This window comes from Arachis duranensis, chromosome 9, assembly GCF_000817695.3.
Source record: "Arachis duranensis cultivar V14167 chromosome 9, aradu.V14167.gnm2.J7QH, whole genome shotgun sequence".
NCBI lineage: Eukaryota > Viridiplantae > Streptophyta > Magnoliopsida > Fabales > Fabaceae > Arachis > Arachis duranensis.
The window spans coordinates 10,311,280-10,336,908 of NC_029780.3; the positions used below are offsets into that span (position 1 = coordinate 10,311,280).

The 25,629-nt window shown below is 35.0% G+C and overlaps 3 protein-coding genes across 4 annotated transcripts; 1 reads left to right on the forward strand and 2 right to left on the reverse strand.

Annotated features, from left to right (window-relative positions):
* The first annotated feature begins 509 nt into the window (after positions 1-509).
* Positions 510-5,577, forward strand: LOC107464640 (nuclear transport factor 2). Of its 2 annotated transcripts, none has more exons than XM_016083577.3 (10): positions 510-732; positions 881-963; positions 1,057-1,194; positions 1,691-1,967; positions 2,047-2,273; positions 2,467-2,632; positions 2,750-2,871; positions 2,953-3,012; positions 3,961-4,024; positions 4,836-5,577. In XM_016083577.3, the coding sequence occupies exons 2-10, from the start codon at positions 910-912 to the stop codon at positions 5,129-5,131; spliced, it is 1,404 nt and encodes a 467-aa protein (XP_015939063.1). In that variant the 5' UTR covers positions 510-732; positions 881-909; the 3' UTR covers positions 5,132-5,577. The 2 variants fall into 2 exon arrangements, with proteins under 2 accessions (XP_015939063.1, XP_015939062.1); XM_016083576.3 differs by having other exon boundaries at positions 514-732; positions 2,461-2,632.
* A 10,765-nt stretch (positions 5,578-16,342) lies between these two features.
* On the reverse strand, positions 16,343-19,046 carry LOC107464635 (galacturonosyltransferase 8). Its single transcript, XM_016083569.3, has 3 exons — positions 18,867-19,046; positions 17,091-18,335; positions 16,343-16,833 (listed from the first exon to the last, which is right to left on the reverse strand). Exons 1-3 carry the CDS (start codon positions 18,978-18,980, stop codon positions 16,558-16,560), a joined length of 1,635 nt encoding a protein of 544 aa, XP_015939055.1. The 5' UTR covers positions 18,981-19,046; the 3' UTR covers positions 16,343-16,557.
* Positions 19,047-22,870: 3,824 nt separating this feature from the next.
* LOC107464570 (serine/threonine-protein phosphatase 7 long form homolog) lies at positions 22,871-25,386 on the reverse strand. Its single transcript, XM_016083491.3, has 4 exons — positions 25,309-25,386; positions 23,443-24,158; positions 23,281-23,371; positions 22,871-23,194 (listed from the first exon to the last, which is right to left on the reverse strand). The coding sequence occupies exons 1-4, from the start codon at positions 25,384-25,386 to the stop codon at positions 22,871-22,873; spliced, it is 1,209 nt and encodes a 402-aa protein (XP_015938977.1).
* Positions 25,387-25,629: the final 243 nt, after the last annotated feature.

A 25,629-nucleotide genomic window follows, 5' to 3' on the forward strand; every position in this document is an offset into this window, starting at 1 on the left:
GAGACAGAGACTGAGAGACTAAGACTTAGTATCGTGTTTATTAGTTTAGAGACTTGTACTAAAATTTCTGTCTCTGTTTCTAAAATTTCAGTATTTCAGTACTTCCAAAAAGTAGGGACACAGGGGACTGAAATTTTTAGAGATGGAGACTGAAACTTTAATAACATTTTATATCTAAAATACTTTCATTTTAATTAATTAATTCCAATTTTACCCTTTGTGTAAATTAAATTAGAGTTTCATTCTTGTTTCGATTCCTGTCTCCCATTTTACACCAAACATAATACTGAGATTTATTTCAATTTCTGTCTCTTAGTATCTGTCTCTCAATCTCAGTCTTTCTGTCTCCACCAAACGCTACCTTAGAGCGCAATAGCTTTCGCTCCGTGCAAAATGCAAATCAAATGCTAGTAAACAACGGCCTTTGTTAAATAAACCACACGTATATTTTAGAGTTCAATGTTCTATGACATTGCGGGCTTAAATGTGCCGGGCCGGTCCGGCCCGTTTCACCGCCCTAATTTTAATTAGGGCCATGTGCCTCTTCGTTGATCACTCTCATAGCCCGAGTGACTCAACTCTCACAACCACTCTTCACACTCTTTTCCCACTCAAACCCTCCACCACCAGAGTCCAGGCTCTCCACACGGCCAGATCCCACTGCCGCTGTTCAGGAGACCGCGACTCGAATCGCCGCCACAGATCCTCGCGTCTCCGTCCAGATCCGTCCAGGTAACCGACTTTTCTTTTCTGTAGTTCTTCTCATGATCTTGGTCTGTTCTTTTTCTTCTTTTTTGAGCCTTTTTTTTTTTATTTCTTGAATTGTGCTTATTTCTAGTTTTGTATTTTGTAACTCAAAATCTATAATTTCGTTCTGCAGTTCAATCGGCATTTTGGAAAGATATCCGAATGGCCGCATCGGAGCAGCAAGTTCCATCTAGAACTTCTCCACCTGCTCATATTGTATGTAATGTATATTTGGATTCAATGTGTCGAATCTTTGGCCTTTTCGCCGTAGTATGAATGATTGGGTTTTGTAATGATTGTTTAATATAGGTTGGAAGTGCCTTTGTTGATCAGTATTACCACATGCTGCACGAGAGCCCTGAGCTCGTGCATCGTTTTTACCAGGATGTCAGCAAGTTTGGCCGCCCTGAGGAAAATGGCATAATGGGAATTACAACCACAATGGAGGTGAGTTCTCTCTTTTGAATGAACCCTAGCCTACCCGTGTTATGTGCTTGATTTTGTATGTACATTTGCATTTACATTTGTATGTTTATGGATGTGAGATTATCTTTGAGACGTAAATGATGGAAGACTCGATCTTAAATTGATACTTATTCTCTGCTTGGGTTTTTGTGACTGAAACATAGGTTATGTTCATGAGTTTGGTTTGGACAGGGAAGGGAAGGAAAGGAATTGAAATATTTGTATCGTTGTATTGTTTGGTAATACTATTAGAAAACCTATTGTGTCTAATTATTTGAGTAAAGATTAACATTGTAAAAATATATTATATTCTCTTGATCTTTTTTTCTATCTTATCTGTTTTAAACTGTTGAGTAAGGTTATAAGGGTAAGACAAAACCCTTTGGGTTAAATGTTCTTTAGCTTTAACCCCTTAACTTGTTGGCCACTCCATTTCTTTTTAAACATCCTAATGTACATTTAATTTCTCATCAAGCAGGATATTAATAAGAAGATATTATCTTTGGGTTATGGTGAACTCAGTGTGGAAATTATGTCTGTTGATGCCCAAGAATCTTATGGTGGGGGTGTCCTTGTCCTGGTCACTGGGTTTATAAAAGGAGAGGACAAGATTAAGCAGAAATTTACTCAATGTTTCTTCCTTGCACCTCAAGAGAAAGGTTACTTTGTTTTGAATGATATTTTGCGATATGTTAATGACAATGAATCCCAAGGGTGTGCTCATGATTCCAAATCTCCAGTGACTTCTGACCATGGTAATGTGTGCATACTTTGCAATTTAAATTAAAGCATTTCAATTTATCTCAAGATTTTTCTTCTTTTTCTTCCTTTTAGTGGAAGATCCTTCTGTACGGGTGATGCATGCTTCAGAGCAAATATCCAAGATAGCTGTGGTTAGTGATAGGGAGGAAGCATTCAATATGGAAAATGGGGAAGGTTCAGCTGAAGAAGCGGAAGCTCTGATACCTGAAGTTTTTGATGAAAACCCTGATGATTCAAAGCCCATAGCTGGATCAGCATCTTCCAACGAGAGAGTTCCAAAGAAGTCATATGCCTCCATTGTTAGTATCCTGTTACAATACACCCTCTTGTTGCTACCAGATTGCTGAATCACATTTGGAATTCTACTTTCTTAAATAATGGCAGTTTTATAGAGAATGTGATGTCAAATTTTGCTTGCTCTCTTCCCTAGATGAGTAATAATTTCTCGTTAATTACTATGTCTATCTAACTAGTACATCTTTCAAGGTTAAGGTGATGAGGAAGAGTGAAAAACCATCTTCTACAGCCGCAACCTCTGTGGCTACATTCACCAAGAGCCAAGAGCAACAAGGTACTCTATCTCCGCCACCCAGTCGTTCAGAAGCAAATGGTTCCGAGACAAATACTAAAGAAATTGCAAACATTCAAGAAGCTGAAGGTCGAGTGCCCATCTAACTCCACTCTTTGGTTCATATTTTTCTGTCTCATGTCTTTGTTTATTCCCACTATGTTTATCGCACTGATATTGCTAACATGACTCCTTCCTTTATGACAGCTGAGGGTTATTCTATTCATGTGAAAGGGCTATCACCCAACACTACACCTTCCCTCCTGGAGAGTGTGTTCAAGAAGTTTGGACCTATTAAGAATGGTGGTATCCAAGTTAGATCACAAAAGGTATAATGCATATTCATTCAAAGATTTCCGAGTTCTTATTATCAGCTTCTAGCTAACATCTATATGCATATGGATGAACAGGGATTTTGCTTTGGCTTTGTGGAGTTTGAAGTAGCAAGTGCTGCCCAAAGTGCACTTGAGGTAAAAAAAATCAGATATAAAAAAAATGAGATATACTCCTTGGATTTAAGAATTCCATATACAATTTCAATTTGCATAGCTCATCATCATCATCTTCTAATACGTTGCGATATTCTTTTAAAATCATGGTTTAAAAGAATGTTCAATCAGGTGATCTTCTAATAATTTTTTAAAAAAATAATATTAAAAGAAAGAAATGTTCAGTTTGTTTCCTTTTGGGAAAACTTGTTGCATTATGAATTTATAACTTTATGTCTTTAAATGATTAAAAAGAGATGCTTATAGTTTTGTCTTTTTAAGGTATTATTATATCCTTAAATGAGCTACTAGTGATGGTTACTTTTGTACAAAAGAAGAAAAAAAGTGGGCCACCAAAGTGATGAATTCTATTTTTACACAATCATATTAAAGGCTGTGTTTGGGTATTATATTTACTTGGATCTCTTGTGTAAAAATTATTCTCTTTGTCCTCAAGAAAGAACATATGCATAGTGTCATGTCACTTTTGCAACTTCTTATGCAGTTGCTTTGACATATTTTATTTTTGATATATCTCCTAATGAGCTTGGCTGGTATTCATTATCCTAAGCTTGTTATTGTCTATGTTGAGTATGTCTTGTTAATATTGAACCTCTGGCTTATTTGGTACTTCAGTCACTGAATTGACTCTGATTCAAAAGTTTGCCGTGGCTGATGCTGTCGTTCATGATTTATCTTGGGAGTAGATGGTTTTTGTTGTGGTTCTTAAATAGAAGATGCGTTAGAAGTTTCTCCATTTGTCTTGTTTAAGATGTATTGTGTATAAACTCTTTCCAAGCTGAGTTATTTATGTAGAGTTGTTTGTATTTATTAAGTCAAACTCTTCTATACGGCGTCACATACCCTTGGACAATATAATTGTTTTTTAATGTGGATTTATGAGTTAACACTTATCATTGGCAATGTCAGGCATCACCTATTCTGATTGAAGGGCACCAAGTTTTGGTTGAGGAAAAGAGATCAACAACTCGAGGTAAGCGTCCTGCATTCATAGCATTTTTTGCCTTTAGTCTACCTTTCCTTTCCTGTGAACCACTGTTAGGGACCTAGGCATTATGGGGTGCCCAAAATCCCACATCAAGTATGATGGGATGTTTGATGTTGTATTGTTGTATCTAAGGAGATGGTTCTTCCCCCTTAACAACTAGCTTTTAAGGTGTGATTCTACACTTTTCTTTTGTACTACTTAACAATGCCCTTGTAAAACTGAAAATTATCATAATAATACCCAGCACCAATATATATATATATATATATGGAATAATTGCATTCTTAGTGTCAACATTACTCCTCTGTTTCTATGACAATGTGTCAACCCAAACAATAATCACATGACAGAGCACAAATCTCACATGCATTATTCCTATGTCCTAATGTTGACACTACACACAATTTGACTTCTTGAGGATGGGATACTGCACCTGTCCATGTTATCTCTTCCACATATTACGCCATTATCATATGCTTTCCTTTCTTATAAGTTAGCACACTGTGTTTCACTTAAACAATGTTATGCAATGTTTTCGGTGAATGAAAGCTTTGATATTTCTCTTGAAAATAGATTATGCTTTGTTTGGTTCTTCAATCGTCAGTGTTTGTTTATTTCAAGTTCCATGCCATATTTTATTTATCATTTAGCCAAGTGTGAGAAAAGACCCGAGTTATGTTGTCTATTTATTTTCAATTTGTTCTCACTGGCCTAGTCAAGTAGACATTGGTGGTCATCCATTTTGAAATTTAAAATATGTTGCATGCAAAGTGAAACTGTTTCTATTTGTGTCCAGTGAATAGCAGGGGGCGATTCCCATCTGGAAGGAGGCCAGGATACAGGAATGAAGGAGCAAGAGAACGGGGAACCTATGGAAATGGGAGAAGCTATGGCCGAGGTGACCCTAACACAAAGGGTGAATTTGGTGGGTATAGGAATGTTAATCAGGGTGGGTTTCTACATCATGGAGGTGACAGGTATCAGCGAAATAATCATCCTGGAGCAAATGGTGGACGGAGGAATCGAAGTGGTGGGTTTTCTGGTACTGCGGCAGTCAAAACTACGGACGCTCGTGTTGCTGCTTCTGCTTGAGCAACTTATTAACCCTTTTGGCCTTTTTGGTGCGATGAACTCATTGAAAGATATTTTCAATTTCAGTCACTTAGTTAAAGGTAAAGCGGCAATGAAGGAACTAAATTTTAATTTGGGGTGGACTAAGATTTTCTTAGGGGTCATTTCTCTTACTATTTTTTTGCCATATTAGTGACTTAGGTAAAGGTAGTGCCCTAAATATTTGGTTAGTGGTAGTAGCAGTGTCAATATAGCAGAGGTTAGCTTTTGACCTTTTGTTGCTTCCAGAGTTCTTTAAATATTTTTGGAAGCATGATTGCAATTTTGTGAGAAATCGTCTATTTATCATTTCTGACAGGACGGGCTGATAGTGGCATTATACGCAAAATTCCTTTGTGTAAAACTATCTAAGACTTAAATTTGAATATGATATTAGAACAAATATTGAGTACTCCATTCGTTTGGCATGTTATTTAGTAATGGCTCCTCCATTTGTTTAGGCGTTAAATGTTGAGCATTATGATCAATGTTTTAAGTTCTATATGCTGCATTTGATGATTAGCATTTTATGAAATACAAAACATCATTCATGAACTTCTTAGATGAATACCAACCATAGCATTTCCTAGTAGAAATGGATGTAAATCCCATTCATGTAGGGGTGAGAATTAGGTGGCAACGTGGATGGGCAAGTTAATTTTGGATTGGTGAAAGATTGATAAAAAAATAAACTAATTTGTTATTTCAAAAGATTTATTGAGATAATTGTTTGGGCTTAGATATTTGTTAGCAGAACCTTCTATTTTATTCATTAGTCATTCAGTGTATACTCAATGCACGCATTGAATTGAGTTTATTCGACGCGAATTGGAAAACCAATGGGTACATCAGAGTGGGTTTATATCTGATCGATTGGATTTGATGAATGATTGAATCATGTTATAAACTTGTTATGGTTTATGAGCTTTGTATATAATTAAAAATTAACACTAGATTTATTTAAAATATACATAGACAAGAGAGTTGTTTAATATATATTTATTGATGTATAAATTTAGTGAAATTTGACATAGATGAATTTTATTATAGGTTAGAAAATGATATATATACACTAAAGAGGTGTTTCTCATCATTATACTTTTTCCATTACCATGAAATTAATTATAGACTCCATTCAACAAATCAACAAATGCCGTTTAATCTTAAATCTACATGTGCGTTTGAATGAGTTAAACCCCAAAGTGGTCTCTGAGATTCACGGTTTGCACCAATTTAATCCCTGACTTACCAATTGCACTATTTATGTCCCCGACTTTGTAAAAATTGCACCAAGGTCGTCCCTAGCCACATCTCCGGGCAAATTAATGAACGCCGGCAGTGACCTGGCACTGAGAAGCCACGCTGGCGTAGATAACGGCAAGCTGAGGTGGCAACTGAAACTGTTTGACCCAATGTGGTCCCTGTACCTAGTTTTAATCCCAATTTCTAGTATGGCATCGTCACCTTCGTTTGATTGTGTATATGATCATTTATGTTCAACAACTACATAGATACGCAATATCATCAATTCACTTGCTAACTCTGTATGCACTTAACATATAACACCAAACAAGGAATGAAATCTAAAATTTCAGTTCAATTTGGTGTTAAGCAAGAACATTCACCAAGTGCATAACCAAAATTCAATCTCAATCATCATAAAAACTTATAGAAAACTGCACAATGAGTTACAATGCCTAATGAAAACAAAATTTGAAGCCTATGATGATCAGACATAAGATTTAACTTTCAGGTAATTTATCGAACAGGTTGTATGCAGGATTTATAAACAGCAATTTCAGTTTAATGTAAGCATCAATCAACCCAAAAATTTCAACCAGCCAATACACATTCAGTCCAGAAACACAAATAATCAACTATCCTAAGTCTAACAAGATCAGTAAAAGCAGAATCAAAAGGCACTGAAATAAAAAAATAATTAGAAAAAAAAGAAACAGACACAGAGGATGGAATGGAACCTGCGTTGAGAAGTGAAAAAAGAAGATAGCGTAAGGAGCGGAGGTAGTGTCGTAGCGGCACAGAGTTTCGCCGCCGCCGGTGGTTTTCACCGGAACTGGAAGGTGCAGACAGAGGTGGCGCCACAAACAGGGTGTTGCGTACAGGAGGAAAGAAATGGAGAAATAGGGAAGAAAGAAAAGGAAGAATGAAGGAGGGAGGGTTAGCGACGGTGGTCGCCGGCGGTAGGGACGGACAGACTGACGGAAGGTTGGTGTGGAGGTCTGCGGGCTGGGCTGGGTTTCAGAGAAGAAGAGAAGAAATAAAGAAGGTTGGGCGGGCGTGGCTTTTCAGTGCTAGGTCACTGGCGGCGTTCATTAATTTGCTCGGAGATGTGGTTAGGGACGACTTTGGTGCAATTTTTACAAAGTCGAAAACATAAATATTGCGATTGGTAAGTCAGGACTAAATTGGAGTTTAACTCGCGTTTGAACTCGTGTGCATGTGTATATGTCCGTATCTAATGAGATTGCATATAGAATTCACCATTTATTATACTACTAGTGCAGAGCCCGTGCGATGCACGGGAAATGCTAAACCAATTCATGAGTTAATATAAGTCACATTTACATCATAACGACGCATATACTATTTTTTATAATTTTATTACAAATATATCACACATAATTGTATGCTTCACATTAAGCCACTAAATTAGAGAAGTTAAGATCTCTATTTATAAATAAAAACAATAAATTTTTCACAGTTAATATTAAAATATTAACGTAAAAAACTTCCGTCATGCTAAAATTAATTCTTAACAATAGAAAAAAAATTCAAAGAACTCGTAGTTATAAGTTAAAATTGAGTAATATATAAATAAAAATATTACAAAAACTTAAAAAAACCAATCCATTGTAAAAGAAAAACACACATTGAAATATATGCATTATACATTATGAAAATTTTTTTCCAATACACCACATTCAAAGTAAAATCGTCGTTTAGTGAACCATTGTTAAATGTGCTAGTGCTACTACATACTTTAAAATACATTGCATAGGATTCTCCATGACTTAGAATAGTATTTATCATTAAATAATAACAAAAATACACATACTTTAGGATAAATTGCAAATATAATCCAATGTACAACACTTTTTAATCAATGGTACAATCGAAAAATTTTTATTCAGTTGTTCTTTAAGATTTTTCAGGTCTCACGCTACTTTTGTGAGATCCTCAGAATACTAATAACAATTCAACAGCATGTAATTAAATAGATTATTTTTTATTTTTTATTTGGCAGCAAAATGAGGAGAAAATAAAAAAAGAGTATATGATAAATAATTGCTTTTGGTATTAGATTATTCATGGTATAAAATTTCAAACTATTACTCAGCAAGTGAATGTACGTACTGCTAAATAACATGCTTTTTTATGAATTCGAAATTAATTCTAAGTTCAAAAATCAGGAGAATAGAGAATGATAAGAAAATTAAATTGTCTAAAATGCTGAAAACATGAAAATAACAATTAGGAGAGACATTGGTATAACATCAAATTGTGCATCTATTTGATATGATCTGATTGATGTTCTTTCAATTGAAGCAATTATAAGAATATTTAATACAAATCCAACTTCTTTTCAAATTAAACAAAAAATAATGATCATGTTGCTTAGAATGAAATTTATCCCAATTTCCAACAAAAAAAGAGTTCCGCTTTGACAATTGATTGGAAGTAACAATAAATAAAGAATTATGAAAAAATTTCGAGAAGAGATTGAAAAGATTGTAAGTAATAAACTTACAAAAAGAAATTAGTGATCTTATATAGCTAACAATTTTCAAACCGTGAAGTTTTGATTTCTTTAAAAAATGAACTAAAATTAGTTTAGATGAACCGCAGCCCACACGGACAGATATAATATAAGAGACCCAATACAATCATAATTAAATTCTTAACTGATTAATTTATTATCCAAGTGAGAAGAAAAGAAATGAAAAATAAAAAAAATAGAAAAAGAAAAACAGAGAATATATATTCACACAAGTCTAAATAACATTCAAACTAATGTTTTTTGGCCTTTTGAATAAGATTTGACCACATTTGCTAAAAAAATAAAATAAAATAACGAAATCAAAACTCAGCATTGCAAATAATAATAATAATAATAATAAACTTAAGGATTGTAAAAAATCTTAGAAAAGAAAGTAAGAAATTTTAAGGAATTCATTTGAAAGATAAAGACCTCGTTAAAGCAAATTTTGAGCTAAGAATATTTATGAATGGAGCCATTGATAGAAAAATATCTTTCTTTATCCATCCATGGTAATGGCTTTACGATTATAGGACATTAAAGTCTTAGCTTCAATTAATAATGAACATGCCAACACTACTAAGATTAATACCACTTTTTACATTTTTTTTTAGTTTCTTCATTCCATCGTACACAAACGCTATCAACTTTAGAAAGAAAAAAAAAAGAACCAAAATATTTAAATTAGTAAAACAAAAAAACAAAAAGAAACATTGTGTTTGATGCAAGAGATTCTGTATTGCAGAGCCTGATATGTTAAAGACACAATAATCTTAAATTGAACATTTCCATCAAATCAACAATTTAAATAAATCAAAATTTTTCACTGTTCTCCTAGAGGCTCTAGTTAAATTACAAAGTTCCCTTATACAAAAAATGATAACATTATCTGGAACTTAACGTATCTTTGGTTCTGGACATACTTTTCTAAATAAACTCCATCATTGCCAAATGTAGCAACAACTTCACACTTAGCAAATCCTAAACAAATTAAATATAATTTTTACCAAAATAGCCATTTGCATTGTGATATTGTTATAATGGCTAATGAAATACAGATTGATAAGTGAAGTTGGACTATAAATAATAAACCAACTCAGGTAATAAGTCAAGAACATTTTCAACAAATTTACCTGTAACAAAATTTCGTGTGTCAGCTAACGTGAAAATTCTAACATTACATTTTCATAAGATTTATAAATCATACATCATAATAAAAATCAATTTTAAATGAGTGCATTATCCGTGCGAAGCACGGACATGTTTAATGTTCCAAACTACATAGACAAAATGAATTAAGGAATAATGAGGAAAAAAATGAAAAAAACACAAATTCAGAATATATGATGGTTAAAGTGATACTCCTGCATAAAAAATGTATGAATGAAAAAAAATTATCCTAAAGCAGCATTTAACATAAAATAATTGAGAACCGAATAAAAATGACTTAATAGAAACATAATAAAAAAACAACTACAACATAACCCAAATCGATTGCTTACAAAAGGCTTTTATAAAACTCATAGATAATATATATTAATTTTATCAAACCGACCTTGCTACATGGTAACATAAAAATTGCTCAATTGAATGAACTATTGTGCAAAAAATCATATATTGCATTAAGTCATACTTCAACACTTCATTTATAAATTGAACAACCTAAAAAATGTGCAAAATTAAGCATGCAAAACACTTAAAAAATAGTGGAACTACTTAAAAAAGTTCGACTGCATATTATAACTTATCAGTTATCACTCTATCTGTTGTTACATCATGAAAAAACAGGCTAAAACTTCCTGGTCATTTATTCACCAAATCTGACAGCAAAATTCAAAGTAAACTACCAAAATTACAACATAAAAAATATGAATAGCTATGCATCAATTAAGTATCGAACATTAACATTAGATTAAACCAAAATTAAAGTTTAGGGATCAATTAAACTTTGTACTATACTGACAGATGTATGTATGAACATATACAATAACAATAAAGAAAGAGAATTTCGTCCTCTTTTTTATTCATTTTTTATTTGAAAAAAAAATTCCTCTGACTCTCAATAATCAAAATAATAATAATATATCAATAATCATGCATTCTGTAGAAAGAAATGTAAACTAATTACAAATTCTATTTTAATTATTTTTTAATATTTACGAAGGACGATTCAATATTATTGAATATTAACATTACTCTCATCCATCATAAGCATGAAGAAGCATGTTGCCTTATTTATGTAGTTGACAACAATAGTTAATGATAAGTATTACAAATTACCCGCTAATATGACTCCAACCAAAGAACTATCATCTAGCAGCATCCATTCTATTTCATTACACATTTCATAGACTTACTATTGCTCACCAAAAGCTAGTACCAAATAGCATAAGTATTATTTGTTCTTTCTTTTATTATGACTCCAACCAAAGAAACTACCATCTAACAGCAACCATTCCATTTCATTACACATTTCACATATTTACTATTGTTCACTAACAGCTAGTGCCTAGTAGCATGAGTATTATTTGCTCTTTCTTTTAAAGAAATTAATAGTCTAATATAAGCCAAGAATATTTTGAATCTTGAATGTAAGTACACCTGTTATCCAAAGAAATAGATAGTTCACAATTTTTATTTCTACACATTGCTATGAATAAAATGTATCTGAAAAAATGTAATGTGAGATATATGGCTCAGCTAAATTACAAAAAAATTCAAATAGGCAAATAGTAAACATACCAACAATAACCTGAAAAGAACTTCTAAATTTCAAAGAAAAATATAAAATTCAACCCAAGATTAACAAAACCACTACTATCCTTGCAAAATTTCAAGGTGATGGGATTAACAATCCCCCATGTATTCCAACCTAAAAATTATAATAAAATTAGAAATTTAAAGAAGTAAAACACATTTTTTTGGTTTTATAAGGACTTCAATTAAAGACTTTAATTTGCTTTTATTGCATGCTAAAAATAAAATTTAACCTGAAAATGCCTCCTAGCAAGCTTGATACAATTTAGTAATCAGCGATGAATTTGAAGACAATCTACATTTAATCAAAAGGTAAAGCTCTCACCAAAAGTGAGATGACAACTACAATAATCAAGTCCAAATCATTGCATGTAAAGCTTTAGTTAACAATATCAGTTTTGCATAAAAATACTACGTAAATGCAATTTTTGTTTTAGAAAAACTGAGATCCATAGAGAGCACAATCCAACCTGGCCAAAATCTAAATAAATTCTTTATTTATATTACTAATAAATTAACCATATCAGAAAAATCACCTTAAAAAATAAGATCAAATCAAATAAAAACTTTTTTTTCAAGAGTTTTCTATAACAGGGTATTAACTCAAAATATGAAAAAAACTTCAACGAATTATTTGTGAAATTAACCCAAATAAACCCTAAAATACAAAACTCACTTCAACATTTCACAAAAAAAAAGAGAGAATGGCACAAATCAAAACCATCAATAGATTATCTTCCTCCACTAAGTAATTAATGTCGTCAACTTTTGTTCAAAACATGATTTAGTTTATATTACCATGCCGATGAAATTAGCAATCTTCGAATTTCATCACTGGCCAAAAGTAAATACCAGAACCTTTGGTGAACTAAATCAAATGAGCCAAATGATCCATAAAACGCAGGTAGAAGGTGCCATGCCATATATAGAGCTTCTGAAATTTGTATATAAACTTGGAGCAAACAGGTTGACTATTTCAGTATAAAATATCATTGTTAGAACCATGAACTATAGTATTGGATTAGCAAATGAGCAAAGAGCAATACGTAAAAATTGGCAACCATGAATTTTGATAATAAAGGAGAGGTGGATGCTAATAAATGCATAACATTATCTACTAAAACTTACACAAAATAGTTGGTGAGAACTAATCCTTGAACTTATTACTTCATGAAGCTCCATAATATGACGTGATAAATGCTCCGCTACTCTATCCACTTGTGTCAATCTAATGGTAGCCTACATTGAAAATTGGAGACCAAGAGGTATCTTATCAAAAGAGTTGATCCTGTGGACCGGAATTAATACTAAGTTTAGAATCAGAAGAAAATAATGAACAATAAGAACATGAAAAAAAAACTACATAATCCAAACCCAATAATAATCTGTATTACTAACAAAATGACTCTATTCAAACCCAACAATAATTGCTATGAAATCATGACTCTCTTTAGATGTTGACATACCTTCTGAAAATATTTAGGCTTGAATCATAGAGATGTAAAGTGTCCCAGAATCGATAATCAAATATAGATCAAAGTTCAGAGTTAAAATTCTAAAAACCATAAGCAAATAAATGTAGAAGCAAAGAATAGTACCATAATGAGAAAAATCACACATGGTAAGAGACAAAAATCTTACCAAATAATAATTTCTTATCAATAAGATAGTAGAAGAAAAAACAATTTTAATGCTTCATGCATAGAAATTTCTAAAAAAAATTGAAAAACATTCTTTAAATGTATGATTTTTGCCAAACATATAAATTTTCTAAATTAAAGAGACAAATTTGCCAAACATATATGAAAATAATTTTAAGAAAATTAAAATAAAAAAGTAAATAAAAGAATGAAGAAGAAGTAAAACTCATATGCAGAGTATACTGCTCAAGTATCCCAATAGCAAAGTCTGAAGAAGACAAAAAAAAAATTAAAAGGTCTAAATATTCACAACACAATACACATTTATACTATCTATTAATATTAAATAAAACTAAAGAGACCAAACAAACGCCAATATGAACAGACTTTTTTTGAACATTCTTTAATCTCAACTTAAACCTAAGTAAAAGATAAATGAAAAAAAATAAATCAAATGCCAAGAGAATGATGATCAAATTAACTAAGAAGTCTGGGAGATATACTTGTGATATATGTCCAGAAATCTCACAGTTGTAGTGGCAGCTTCAGCCGCATCCAGCATTGCCTGTACCTACTTGCACTATACAAACACAGTGCCCAATGAATCAGTCATAAAATGTAAAAATAAAGGGAAAGAAAAGAAAGAAACTCTTATCATTCTTAAGTAATATTACTATATATCGTACATGTGGACATAATCATTAATTAATGCATAAAAAAATCAACATATGAATAAAGAATGGTGCTCTGCTCACGAATACAAACATCACAACTGAAACATCTATCTTACCAAAATTAACAAATATCAGATGCAAATAACTAACCTTCAATTGTAAAGTTATCAAGTTTTGCACGGCTAGCAACTAACGCATATGCATAATTGAAAAACAAATCAGCTCTCTTCAACTCTGTTTCAGATGGTTCAGGATTCTCTGGTCTATTGATGTGAAAATCACATTGCATTTTCTAATAATTGATTCTTGAAAAAAAAAATTGCAGAGAAGAGACATGATAGTAGCACATTTTACTCAGAGAGAGAGAGAGATTATTTTCTCAGCTATATGGAGGCACTTAAATGGTTTCTTTAGATCCGTTTGTCGGAATAACAAACAAATAAAAATAAAAAGGGAAAAACAAAATCAACTCAGATAGATATAAAATTTCATAACTCAAATGAATGACCCGGTTATGATGACTGGCAAGCACAACCACGGGGAACAACAGCAATGCATTCACAACAGCAGCAAGATCAGAAACAACAATGAACATAATAGGAGTCACCACTTGAAGCTTCAGCTGCCGCCACAACAGCAGCAACAACATCAGCAGTGAGCACAGTCTTCAGAGGACAACCTGGCTTCCTCTCCACCCCAACGTAACAACTGCCGGACCTAGAATGAGCGTCGCTGCAGTCCTAGAAGAAACCCCATTCTTCTTCACCTCAGATCAAGGCTGCACCGCAGGCTCATCTGCAAGCCCTAGCGCCGCCCACACGGACTCAGCATTCTGCTGCTGCGGTTGAGGGACATTAACATTAACATTAACATTTCTTGACTTGGAAAAATAAAGGAAGGGATGAGCAAAGGCCAAAAAACAATGAAAGCAAGGAGTTATAAATAAGAGTAATGCATATGATGTATGGCGGTGAAATTCAAAATTTGAAAATTAATAAGAAATTTGAAAAACAGGTATGAAAGGAAGGAAAAATTAATTGAAATAAGGGAGACAATGCAACAAATTATTAATGGTTAAGGAGAATATGAGGAGAAGTTGTCAGAAAGTATTAAAGCCATTGAAGCTAATATTACCTTTGATATAACCTAATAATGATGTGGAAGAAATGAAGGAAGAGAGACCACAGATGATACAACTTTTATAGAAAGTACCACAATCAACCCAACTCTTAAGGTCTCTCCTTCAAGACACGTTGGATTTTCACTACTGACAACCCTCTCTTAATAGTTTAGTATTAGATTACTAGTGGTACTGCGTAGCTGTCTCACCGTTATTCTATTTTTTGTTGTAGGGAGTAGAGACAAAAGTTTACATATTTTTTAATAATTTCTAAAATTGAGAGCAGAAAAATGTCTTCTATTTTTTCGTTGGGTTAGATTCTCCATTAGTAATTTTACTCTGATTTTTTTTTACGGGAAAGAAATAAAGTTTTAAACAATAAAATTAGGATAAGAAAAGAGAAAAAAGAAGAAAGAAGGGGAAGAAAAAGATTATGGGTGTGAAACGGATAAGAGAAAAGAAAAAAGAAGAAATGGTGGAGCAATTTCTTTTGGTAGAGAAGTTATTTCCTTAGTTTTAGGGATGAAATAATGCGATGAGTTAATAAAAAATTAAGATGAGGAGTATATAAAAAATGATTATTCTCATGATTATTGGCACAGATGACAGATCATGTACAAAATATCTATTGCTTAACACTAACCCTTGAGACCAAAACATAAGGGGCATATATGTTAGTAAAAAAATATCATGAATACACGAAAAGTTAAGTATCAAATCAACTACCATATATCTTGTGTTGAATTGGTGATTTGTAGTAGATGGCTGACCGCCACAATTTTGCCTAGAAATTTTTTCGGTTGGGGCAGTGGCACTTTCACTAATTTTGGTTTGGTTGAACTGTAACAAATATTTGGTTGAATTTGAACCAAATATTTTATGAAAAAAAAAAAACACGAGATATAGTGTGCTTTGAACTCCAGCAAAAGAAAGTTCCTTTATTAAAAAATTATATTAATCTTCTATTGTTTTAGAGAGCATAAATCAACTCTAAAAAGCTTTCCACAAGAGCTCTCAAGATCACCATGTCTTTTAATGCCGAAGAAAGGAAGTATGTTTACCAAATAGAAAGTATCAACTTACACTGTTATACATTTACAAGTGATTGACGAATGATTATTCAACTAAACACGTTAATATAACATTTTCACATTATTCTAGAAATTAATGAATACAAAGCCTATAAGGTGACAAATGTGATATTTCTCACTTTGAGGAAAAACATTTCAAGGCCAATTGTAAGCTACAACATTCATTTACTTCAGAATCAACATCCTTTAAGTAACAATATTTCTTCTTGGAAAGGGGCATGGATTTTCCAGCCCCACCAAGGAATTCCTTTAAACTAACTGTATAATATAAGCATTAGGGCATCATAATTAATAAAAACTAATAAGCAGATTAAGAGCTCTTTGTCGAAGAAGCCATCATAACCAAATTTAGAGACCAAAATTGCAGGCTTGAACAAACTCTAACTCATAATCAACAAACTTTGACCAAAGTGGCTTAAACTGATTCATAGCAATGTCAAGCCATGGTTTCATGTTACCATTGAAGTGCACCACTGCTGCATTCTTGATCTCTTCCATGCTGATGCTTGGGTTATAACCAAGCCCAAGAACATGCCATGATTTCTCTAGTGGCTTTGTGGTTGAGTAGAATGTGATAAGACCCGGAGGTAATGTCCCTAGTTTCCATAATGTCCGGTTCTCATTCTGCAGCAACATCAGCATAGACCAACTTAAATATGGTAAAGAATCTTGTGAGGCATGATTCTAATGCAGAAAGATTAAAAACAAAATATTAATGTATCCTAGCTTCTGAAGATGCAACTTCTGGCACATTAAATAACATTCCAAGACATGGGATGGGATCACATGTAGTGGTACTTTACTAGATTTGAGATTTAAGAATGCAATTGTTTTAAACAGTTATGGCATAGTCAAAGTAACAAATAATCTCATAGTCTTACCAGATTCTGCCAATAATGGTACTCTTCCGTGCACTTTTCCCTTCTCCAAGCATCCAAATCGAAGAAATTCATTCCATACGCCCATGCACAAGCCTTCGGATTGAATTTCGCTTTAATCAATGGGTGTGAGAAATTCATGTACTGTGCATATCTATGGAATGACCCGAAACATGTTTCTACAGCTCCATTCACCTTGCCATCCATATCAATCTTCCATAACCCAGTAAGGTCCTTCTGAACCACTATGTCATCATCCAAAAACAGAATCCTATGGAGCTTTGGATACATCTCTGGCAAGTAGAATCTCAAGTGGTTTAGTATAGACAAATACTTCGGATTCCTGAACTTCATATTTGTTGTGTCCTTTGTGGCATTCTCAAGCTTGTTTTCAAAGTAAAATTTCTGCAGGTTAGCAGACTCCAGCTGTCGAAGCACCGGCACATATGATGAATTCAGGAACTTGTAGTCTTCAACTGCCTTAACCTCGATATGCGCCCCATTGTAATTCTTCAACTTAAACATCACTTGCATTGCTCCAAGATTCATCTTATCGGTCACAACATGAAATACATGCTTCCACGGTTCCTTTGCATTCTTTGTGGCTGAATTGACCACCACAGATGCTGCAACGACGTTGTCCGAGAATATGGCATAGTGATAGAGTTTAGGATCTTCGAGTTCTGGAGCAGTAGGCTTCCCCTCATCAGAATACTTCTCTGGATGTGCAATCCTCTCCTCCATCAGCCTCATTGAGATACAGTGCAAGCTCTTCGGGATTGACTTAGCTGCAATCAAGCTGGAGAAGGCTCCTTGCTTCTTTGCCTTGGTCAACTGCTCATTCACGGAGAAAATTGTGTCCTTCAACTTCTGAATCTTGAGCTGATTATCAAATGACTCTTTGGCTTCGCCAATTACTTGGCGAGCAGTCTTAATCCGCTCCTTCACTTCCTTTTCCAATTGGCGAAGCACTGATTCATCGATTGCACCATCAGAGCTGAAGAGGGCAGTGTATTGGGGTTTGTTCATTAGATCTGAGAAGTCCCTTGAGAGTTCGGCGAAAACTCTAACAACCTTGGAGCTCTCAAGCTTGAGCTTCCGTGCATAGGATGCATACATCAATGCAAGCATGCGGTGATCCTCAGCTTGCTTCTTGATGTGGTCCAACCGAGGCTTCAGTGGATCTGTTTTCAGAGCCAGAATGGATCTCCGTACGGATTCAAATCCATGTGAAACTCCATCAGAACCCTAGTTCATAATCAAGTCATCAGATTAGTCAAAGATCTCTTTTCATTTACCAGACAAATTGGAAACCAAAGGATTTATTTCTAAAAAATTTCCCCTATTTAGTGGCATTTTCATTTCACTTGGATTTTCCATCTGTTTCTCGAGAAATATCCATATCCAACCAACAAAGGAATCTGGTTCTGCCTTAGGTGCCTTACACATCTCAAGTCAATTTCACCTCCCAAAAGTTAGAAGAAAGATTGCAAAAGAAGAAAAAGAAGAAAAAATCTCCCCTTTTAGTAACATCTCCACTCAATTTCTGTTAGTTTCCCGAGAAAATAGCACACCAACTAAGAACTAATACAGAATACAGCTAGAGTCAAATCGTTGCTTCCACTTGAACTCATGTAACAAGATCCAACTTTCGGTTGAATGTCGCGAAGGAGGAGCATAAAAACAGTAACATAATCACAAAAAAAAAGAACTAGAACAAATCCGTTGGTTTAAAATCACAAGGAAAATAGAGAAAAAGAAAAAATAAATGAAGCTTACGATTGTGTTGTGGTGGTGGTGGTGGTGAGTGGTGAAGAAAATGCAGAGAGCAAGGGAAATAGCAGAGGCTAAGACTGTGAAAGAGAAAACGGTTGGAGAGTTCGCCATCACCATCAGTGCTTGCGAATTCAGAAGAATCGCGGCTTGAGTGTGAGTGTGTTAATTAATGGGTTTGTTTGGCAGGCATTCGGGAGTTAATAGCCAACTAGCGATGACGGTAACGCGGGATTAGTGGGAGTCAGACTCGGTGTCGGCGCATTACTTTAACCATTTTTTATTTTTTTATCAGGCATTTTTGCTAGCAGAAGTGAAAATGATTGACAATAAATTGTGTCAATTTTCGCAATTAAATTTAAACTGATTCTCGTGAGGATTGTTTCGCGAATTTATTTAAACCAAAACATTTGTTATGTTGCGATAAGGATATGGATGATCACAGGTGGCTCATCTTTTTTTATATTAAAATGTTATGTTACTAAAGGTATTACATTTAATAATAGTAAAAAAAGAAGTCTTATTATATGTATAAATAGAAGTTGAATTTCAGCAAATAAAATAACATAAGAGTAATTCTCTCTCTTTTTTTATACTAGTGAAGTGTTCCATGCTGTGCGATGCAGGCTCAGTTTTTTCAATATTGGACGGGTGGATGAGTTGTGCAGAGATATGGCATATGGTGGTGTTAGACAATGGTGTGGGGCAGTTTTTTCTGATCCATGGCAGGGGGGAGTCGGACCGAGCGATTGGCTTGCACGGGAGAAAAGTTGAAATTGTAGATGGGAATCGTAGGGTCCGATTCCTTAAGGGTCCAATGTTAAGTTTATTTATTTTGTGTATGAAAGTGGAATCGCAGGGTACGTTTGGAGGTTTTTTTTTTTTTTTTTTTTTGAACTCCAAGAGTAAATGAGAGTTTACTAGATATTTATGTATGAGAGTATGAAAAATGGTTGATAGAGTTACAGTTAGAGTATATTATTTTGGTCAGATTCTATTACAAACACCCGAAGGAGTGAGATTTAGTTGTGAGAAGCCGTTAGATGTTGTTATTCCGTTCACAATCTCATTTGAGGAGCTAAAAGGTGTGATTTGTGAGAAGATAGGTTTTCAGATATCCAAAAAAATATCATGTATGGTATATAGATATCCCATACCGGTATTTGGTGGTTTCGTGCAGTATCAAACCAAGTATGTAACCGACGAAGCGAGTATGCAGGAGATGTTTTCAATGTATTTTGAAAGTCGCGGTCAGATATCGGTGATAGAGTTGTACGTCGAATTCGAACAATCTGAAGTGGACCGAAATATTGAAGAGGAAGAATATGATAGTGACAGTGAGGAAGAGTTTGAAAGCAATTACGAAGCTGTTGCTCCAGAAGGAGAAGAAGATCAAGGTGACGGGGTGGTGGCTCCAAATGTGGGAGACGTTGCAAATGCACTTGCAAACAAAGATCCCTTTGAGGAGCCGTCCTTCATGCGGGTTCTGGACTTGGAAGCCATGCATGCGCCGGAGTTTCCGGAATATATGAGTGCCGGTACGTATTAACATATAAATATAGAAAGTAGTAGACTTTGGGAAATAATCTATGTTGATAGATGTAAATAAGAATATAAGTCACATGAAAATTAATTTGTGTGCATTCGTCCAAAGTTTTTTATGTGTTTATGTTTGTATGATGTTAAAAGTGGGATGACAACATGATAGATAGGAATAATATTTATATTGATGGGGATATAGGGAGCATTGATGTAGTCTTTAAGTTATTAAATGTATTTGCCTTAAATTATTTTGATTTGGCTGTCGTTGTGGTAGAAATTCCTATGGTCGCAGATGGTGAATTTGCAATCGGAATGGAATTCAGTTCTAGGGAAGCTGTTATGATGGCGGTGAAAGATTATACCATCCGAAGAGGCGTAGACTACCGTGTGTATGAGTCAAAGCCGTTGACCTTCTATGCGAAGTGTACACAGTATGGATCAGGGTGTGATTGGCTTATCAGGGTTAGCATGATCAGCAGAAAGTACTGTTGGGTTATAAAGAGGTATAATGGTAGTCACACTTGTACCAGAGCCACCATTTCTCAGGATCATTCGAAGCTGGATTCGAACACAATTGCGGAAGCAATAAAGCCGTTGGTTGAGGCTGACCCGTCGATAAAGGTGAAATCAGTTATTGCGGAAGTGCAGTCGAAGTTCAATTACACCATCAGCTATCGGAAGGCATGGTTGGCGAAACAAAAAGCAATGGAAAAAATATTTGGCGGTTGGGAAGCATCATATGAAGCTTTGCCTATATGGTTTCAGGCCATGTGTAACAAGGAGCCATCAGCAATCGTCCATTTCGAGACTATGTCTGCATATCAAGGTGATGAGGAAGTAACTGATATCCGGGTATTGCATAGAGTCTTCTGGAGTTATTACCCCTGCATTAGAGCGTTCAGACACTGCAAGCCAGTTGTCCAGGTTGATGGGACTCACTTGTACGGAAAGTATAAGGGTTGTTTGTTGGTCGCAGTTTCACAGGATGGTAACAATAATATCGTCCCTATTGCGTTTGCAATTGTGGAGGGGGAGACTTCTGATGCATGGCACTTTTTCCTTAGTAACCTGCGACAACATGTTGTGACTCGGGATGGTGTGGGACTGATTTCTGACAGGCACGAATCCATCAATGCAGCTATTGCCCGGAGCAACGGAGCTTGGTCGCCCCCGAGAGCATTCCACATGTTTTGCATCAGGCATATAGAGTCGAACTTCTTGAGAAAGTTCATGGCACCGTACCTGCAAAAACTTGTGGTCAATATAGGTAAATGTTAATAATTTGAATTTCGTTATTAACCGAGTTACCTTCCAGCAGCGTTTCTCATGAATTCTTCTCTTACGTGGCTTTGATTGTTGTGCAGGTTATTCGAGGACGGTGCGCGAGTACGAACAGCGCTACCAGCGTTTACGTGAATGGGGCGAGGCATATACGAACTGGCTTAACCAAATCCCACGCGAACAGTACGCGTTGGCGTATGACGGTGGCTACCGCTGGGGTCACATGACGACAAACCTAGTGGAATGCATCAACTCAGTGTTGAAGGGGGCACGCAATCTTCCTATAACTGCACTTGTCAAAGCCACATTCTACAGGCTTAACGAGTTGTTCACTAGAAAAAGAGCCGAGGCAGAGTCGCGGATAACAGCTGGACATGTTTTTTCTGAGGTTGTCACGTCGAAATTGAATGCCAATCAACTTGCAAGTTCTAACATCCAGGTTAATTGCTTCGATAGGATGAATGAGGTCTTCGAGGTTCGTGAGATGCCAGCTGGAACTGAGTATGCCGTCGATCTCCGTCAACAACGATGTGACTGTGGTGAGTTTCAGGTGGATCGGATTTCCTGTCGACATGTTTTTGCATGTTGTGTGAATCAGCTACTGGATTGGCGAGTGTATGTCCACGAAGTTTACAAGATGGACCAAGTTCGGAGGGTTTACCGAGCTAGGTTTCGGCCACTGGGCAATCCCACTATGTGGCCTGTGTACAGCGGCCCTCGATTTGTCCCGAATCCGAACATGAGACGGGTGACGAAAGGTCGCCCGAGGATGACACGTTTCTTGAACGAAATGGACACACGAATGTTACGTGCTCCTAGGCGTTGTCGGCAATGTGGAGCCGAGGGACACAGCCGAAGTAGATGCCGTCGGTCAGCTGGTGTAGGTCCCAGCAACCCAGGACAGTAGATTTATGCCTATCATGTTTCATTGTAGTACTTTATGGCATTTGCTTGTTTATTTTTATCCGTTTGTTTATGTTTATCGGGACATTGTTCTTTCATGAAACTTCTTTATGACACCTGAGACTTCTTTATGACCATAGATATCAAATTAACTTATTTTCTAATTCATTAACTTCTTTATGGTCCACCAGGCTAGCTTATCTATTACTAATATTTATACAAATTAAAATATATATTAATATTATTTAGTAAATAATTTACTTTTATTTTAATTATAAGTTCACTCATTTTTCCAGATACTCACGCAGAATGTTATTATACCTGTTTGTCCAGCGCATAATCCAACATGAATGGGACGGGGCTGTGGCCCAGTCAAGATTCTTAGGACCAGCAAGTGTTTCTCCATGTGCCCTTCCCAGATTTGTTTCCTCAGATGGAACTCCCTGAACCAAACCAAATTGTCTTCTAATTCTATCCGTTGCATGCCACTCAATAGATTCGAATGAAATCAACGGAACCGTAGCGCTCCAGACTACTGCGTGCAGGAAGATGTCTTCTGGGATTATGCCCGGATCAATGCGATCCACACCATAAGCAACCCACACGAACTGCACACAGCATAAGACATACGTGATTACAAGCCAAATAGCAGTCAACCTCAGTTGGAGACAAATATTTTCTAATAAAAACACACCTGCCCTTCCTGAATCTCATCTAACGCCTTTCTAAAGTGGGCGAGACTAAGATATCTATACCGATTGTCACCACGCTCCCAGTTACGCCACCTGAAATTATTTATGTCACTAGCACATCTTAAATAGAATTATGAACATAACAAGTAAGTTGACAATGTTACCTGTTTGCAAGCGGAAAACTGCGTGGTTCCCTAGTAGGGGGCGCAAGATAGGGTAGGCGGATCCAAAACCAAGCTAGCAGAAGTGTTAACGGACCATCGATTTCTTTACAATCAAAACGAGAGGCCCGGCATAAGGACCGGTATAGGTGCGCCAAACATGCCGATCCCCAACTAAAATTACTGATACTATGAAAATCCCGGAGCAAAGGCAGATACTTCCAGTGCACAGATGCCCCTGACTTGTCTCCATGTAAGATAGTACCCAATAACAACATAATGTGGCACTTGACGTACCTCTGCATACTGTTTTCGTCAGTCAGTTGTATACGTTCTTTTAGATTCCTAAGCCATGTCATTTTTATGCCGCTCCCTCTGCAGTCGGCCTTTCTCGGTGCAACCCCAAACTGATGGAAACACTCACCCTCCAATGCTTCAAAGCTGCTCAAGGTCATCCCCGTCACCGGAAGGCCGTTCGTCGGGAGGCCCAAAATAACGGCTACATCCTCCAGGGTCACTGTGCACTCACCAATCGGAAGGTGGAAGGTGTGTGTTTCCGGCCGCCACCTCTCAACTAAAGCATTTATCAATGCTTTCTGGCCTTGAACTACTCCAATCTGAGAGGCATGATAAAACCCAGTAACCCGTAAATGATCCTCTACACTTGGATGGTACCGATCAGGAGGCAGTGGGTGGTCACATGTCATCATCCGTGAACTCTGAAAAAACATAACATGTTACTAGTCAAATCATGAATGATTACTAATTTACAACTTAAATTAATCATACTATTTCATCGATTAATCATAATTTCTAGTCCAATTACAAAAAAATAACTAACAAATTATCAAACTACAGCATGTAAACATAACTTCAAAAGATTATCATAATTCCTATAATTATAATTTCCTAAAATTAATCATAATAATTTATTAATTAATTATAACTTCTCAGCTATTTACAAACAACATATGAATAACATTGTCTAACTAACAACATACAAAATTAAGGTTACTTTAGTATTCTTAGTTTATTTATAATTGAATTCTTATAATTTACCTTTCTTCCCAAATGAACTATGTATTAAGTAAATTGGCCTTGCAATTAATATTAAAAAATTTCGTTATTAATGATGCAGTTCCGGATTATAAATTCTTAAATTAATAACAAAAGTAAATTAATATTCGTTATTAATGATGCAATTCTAAATTCTAAATTCTAAATCTATTACAAAATCAGAATTATAATTTCCAACATTGATCACAAAAGTTAATTAGTTAACTACAATATCTACTCGTATTACAAAAAGATTTCTAACATATTCTCCAACAAAAAATTATAATAAATCCTAAATATATAATTTCCAACAAAAATGTGTGGAAATAATTCTTAAACTTATAATTTATAACATGAATCATAAAAACTAACTTACTAAATTATAATTTCTAAATCTATTCGAAAAATAATATCTTACATTTCCTCCAATTAACTAACAACATCTATACATAATAACAAACAATTTACAATCATAATTTATAAGTTTAATCATCAAAATTTATTCATTAATCAAAATAACCGTGTTACAAAAATTTTTTTAACATATTTTCCAATTATCTAACAATATCTAAACATAATAACAAAAAATTATCAAAATTGCTAACATTATAATTTTAAAATTAATCATCAGATTTTATTAATTAATTAAAATTTTTAATACTACTCTCAAAAAATTCTTACAAAATCTGTAACAATCAACATTTACATATCTATCTACTTAAGTGCAACATTTAACCATAAAATACAAAAAAAATTTCTACAAAATTTAATTAAAATACAGAAATTTGCAAAAAATTAAAAAATTTAACTTACATAATCAGGATCAGACAAATAATTTACAATGTGAAGTTCAGGACGATCAACATCTCTAGCTTTGTGTCTTTTAGCCATTTTCACACCTTCTATTGCTTGCAAATTTTTTGAAGAAGAAGGGAGGAGGAGGATGAACTCAGAGATGAAGAAATGGGGTTTCACGTTTGAAAAGGATGTTTCGGACTGAGGGAGTGGGGGAAAGGGGGGTATGCTGGCTGCTGGGGCACCGTTCTGGGGAGGAGCTCGTGTCCGACACGTGGAAGGTGGCGCAATCGGACGGTCCGATTGCTCCAAACGGTGGGTCCGATCAGTGTTGGGGAA

Coding starts and splice junctions, on each gene's coding strand:
- LOC107464640 (XM_016083576.3), top strand. CDS start 910: ATGGCCGCATCGGAGCAGCAAGTTCCATCTAGAACTTCTCCACCTGCT. Junction 1,968..2,046: donor TCCAGTGACTTCTGACCATG/GTAATGTGTGCA, acceptor TCTTCCTTTTAG/TGGAAGATCCTTCTGTACGG. Junction 2,872..2,952: donor TCCAAGTTAGATCACAAAAG/GTATAATGCATA, acceptor ATGGATGAACAG/GGATTTTGCTTTGGCTTTGT.
- LOC107464570 (XM_016083491.3), bottom strand. CDS start 25,386: ATGGCTAAAAGACACAAAGCTAGAGATGTTGATCGTCCTGAACTTCAC. Junction 24,159..25,308: donor ATTTGTCTGATCCTGATTAT/GTAAGTTAAATT, acceptor ATGTTTTTTCAG/AGTTCACGGATGATGACATG. Junction 23,195..23,280: donor ATGAGATTCAGGAAGGGCAG/GTGTGTTTTTAT, acceptor TGCTGTGTGCAG/TTCGTGTGGGTTGCTTATGG.
- LOC107464635 (XM_016083569.3), bottom strand. CDS start 18,980: ATGGTGATGGCGAACTCTCCAACCGTTTTCTCTTTCACAGTCTTAGCC. Junction 18,336..18,866: donor ACCACCACCACAACACAATC/GTAAGCTTCATT, acceptor ATTATGAACTAG/GGTTCTGATGGAGTTTCACA. Junction 16,834..17,090: donor ACCATTATTGGCAGAATCTG/GTAAGACTATGA, acceptor ATGTTGCTGCAG/AATGAGAACCGGACATTATG.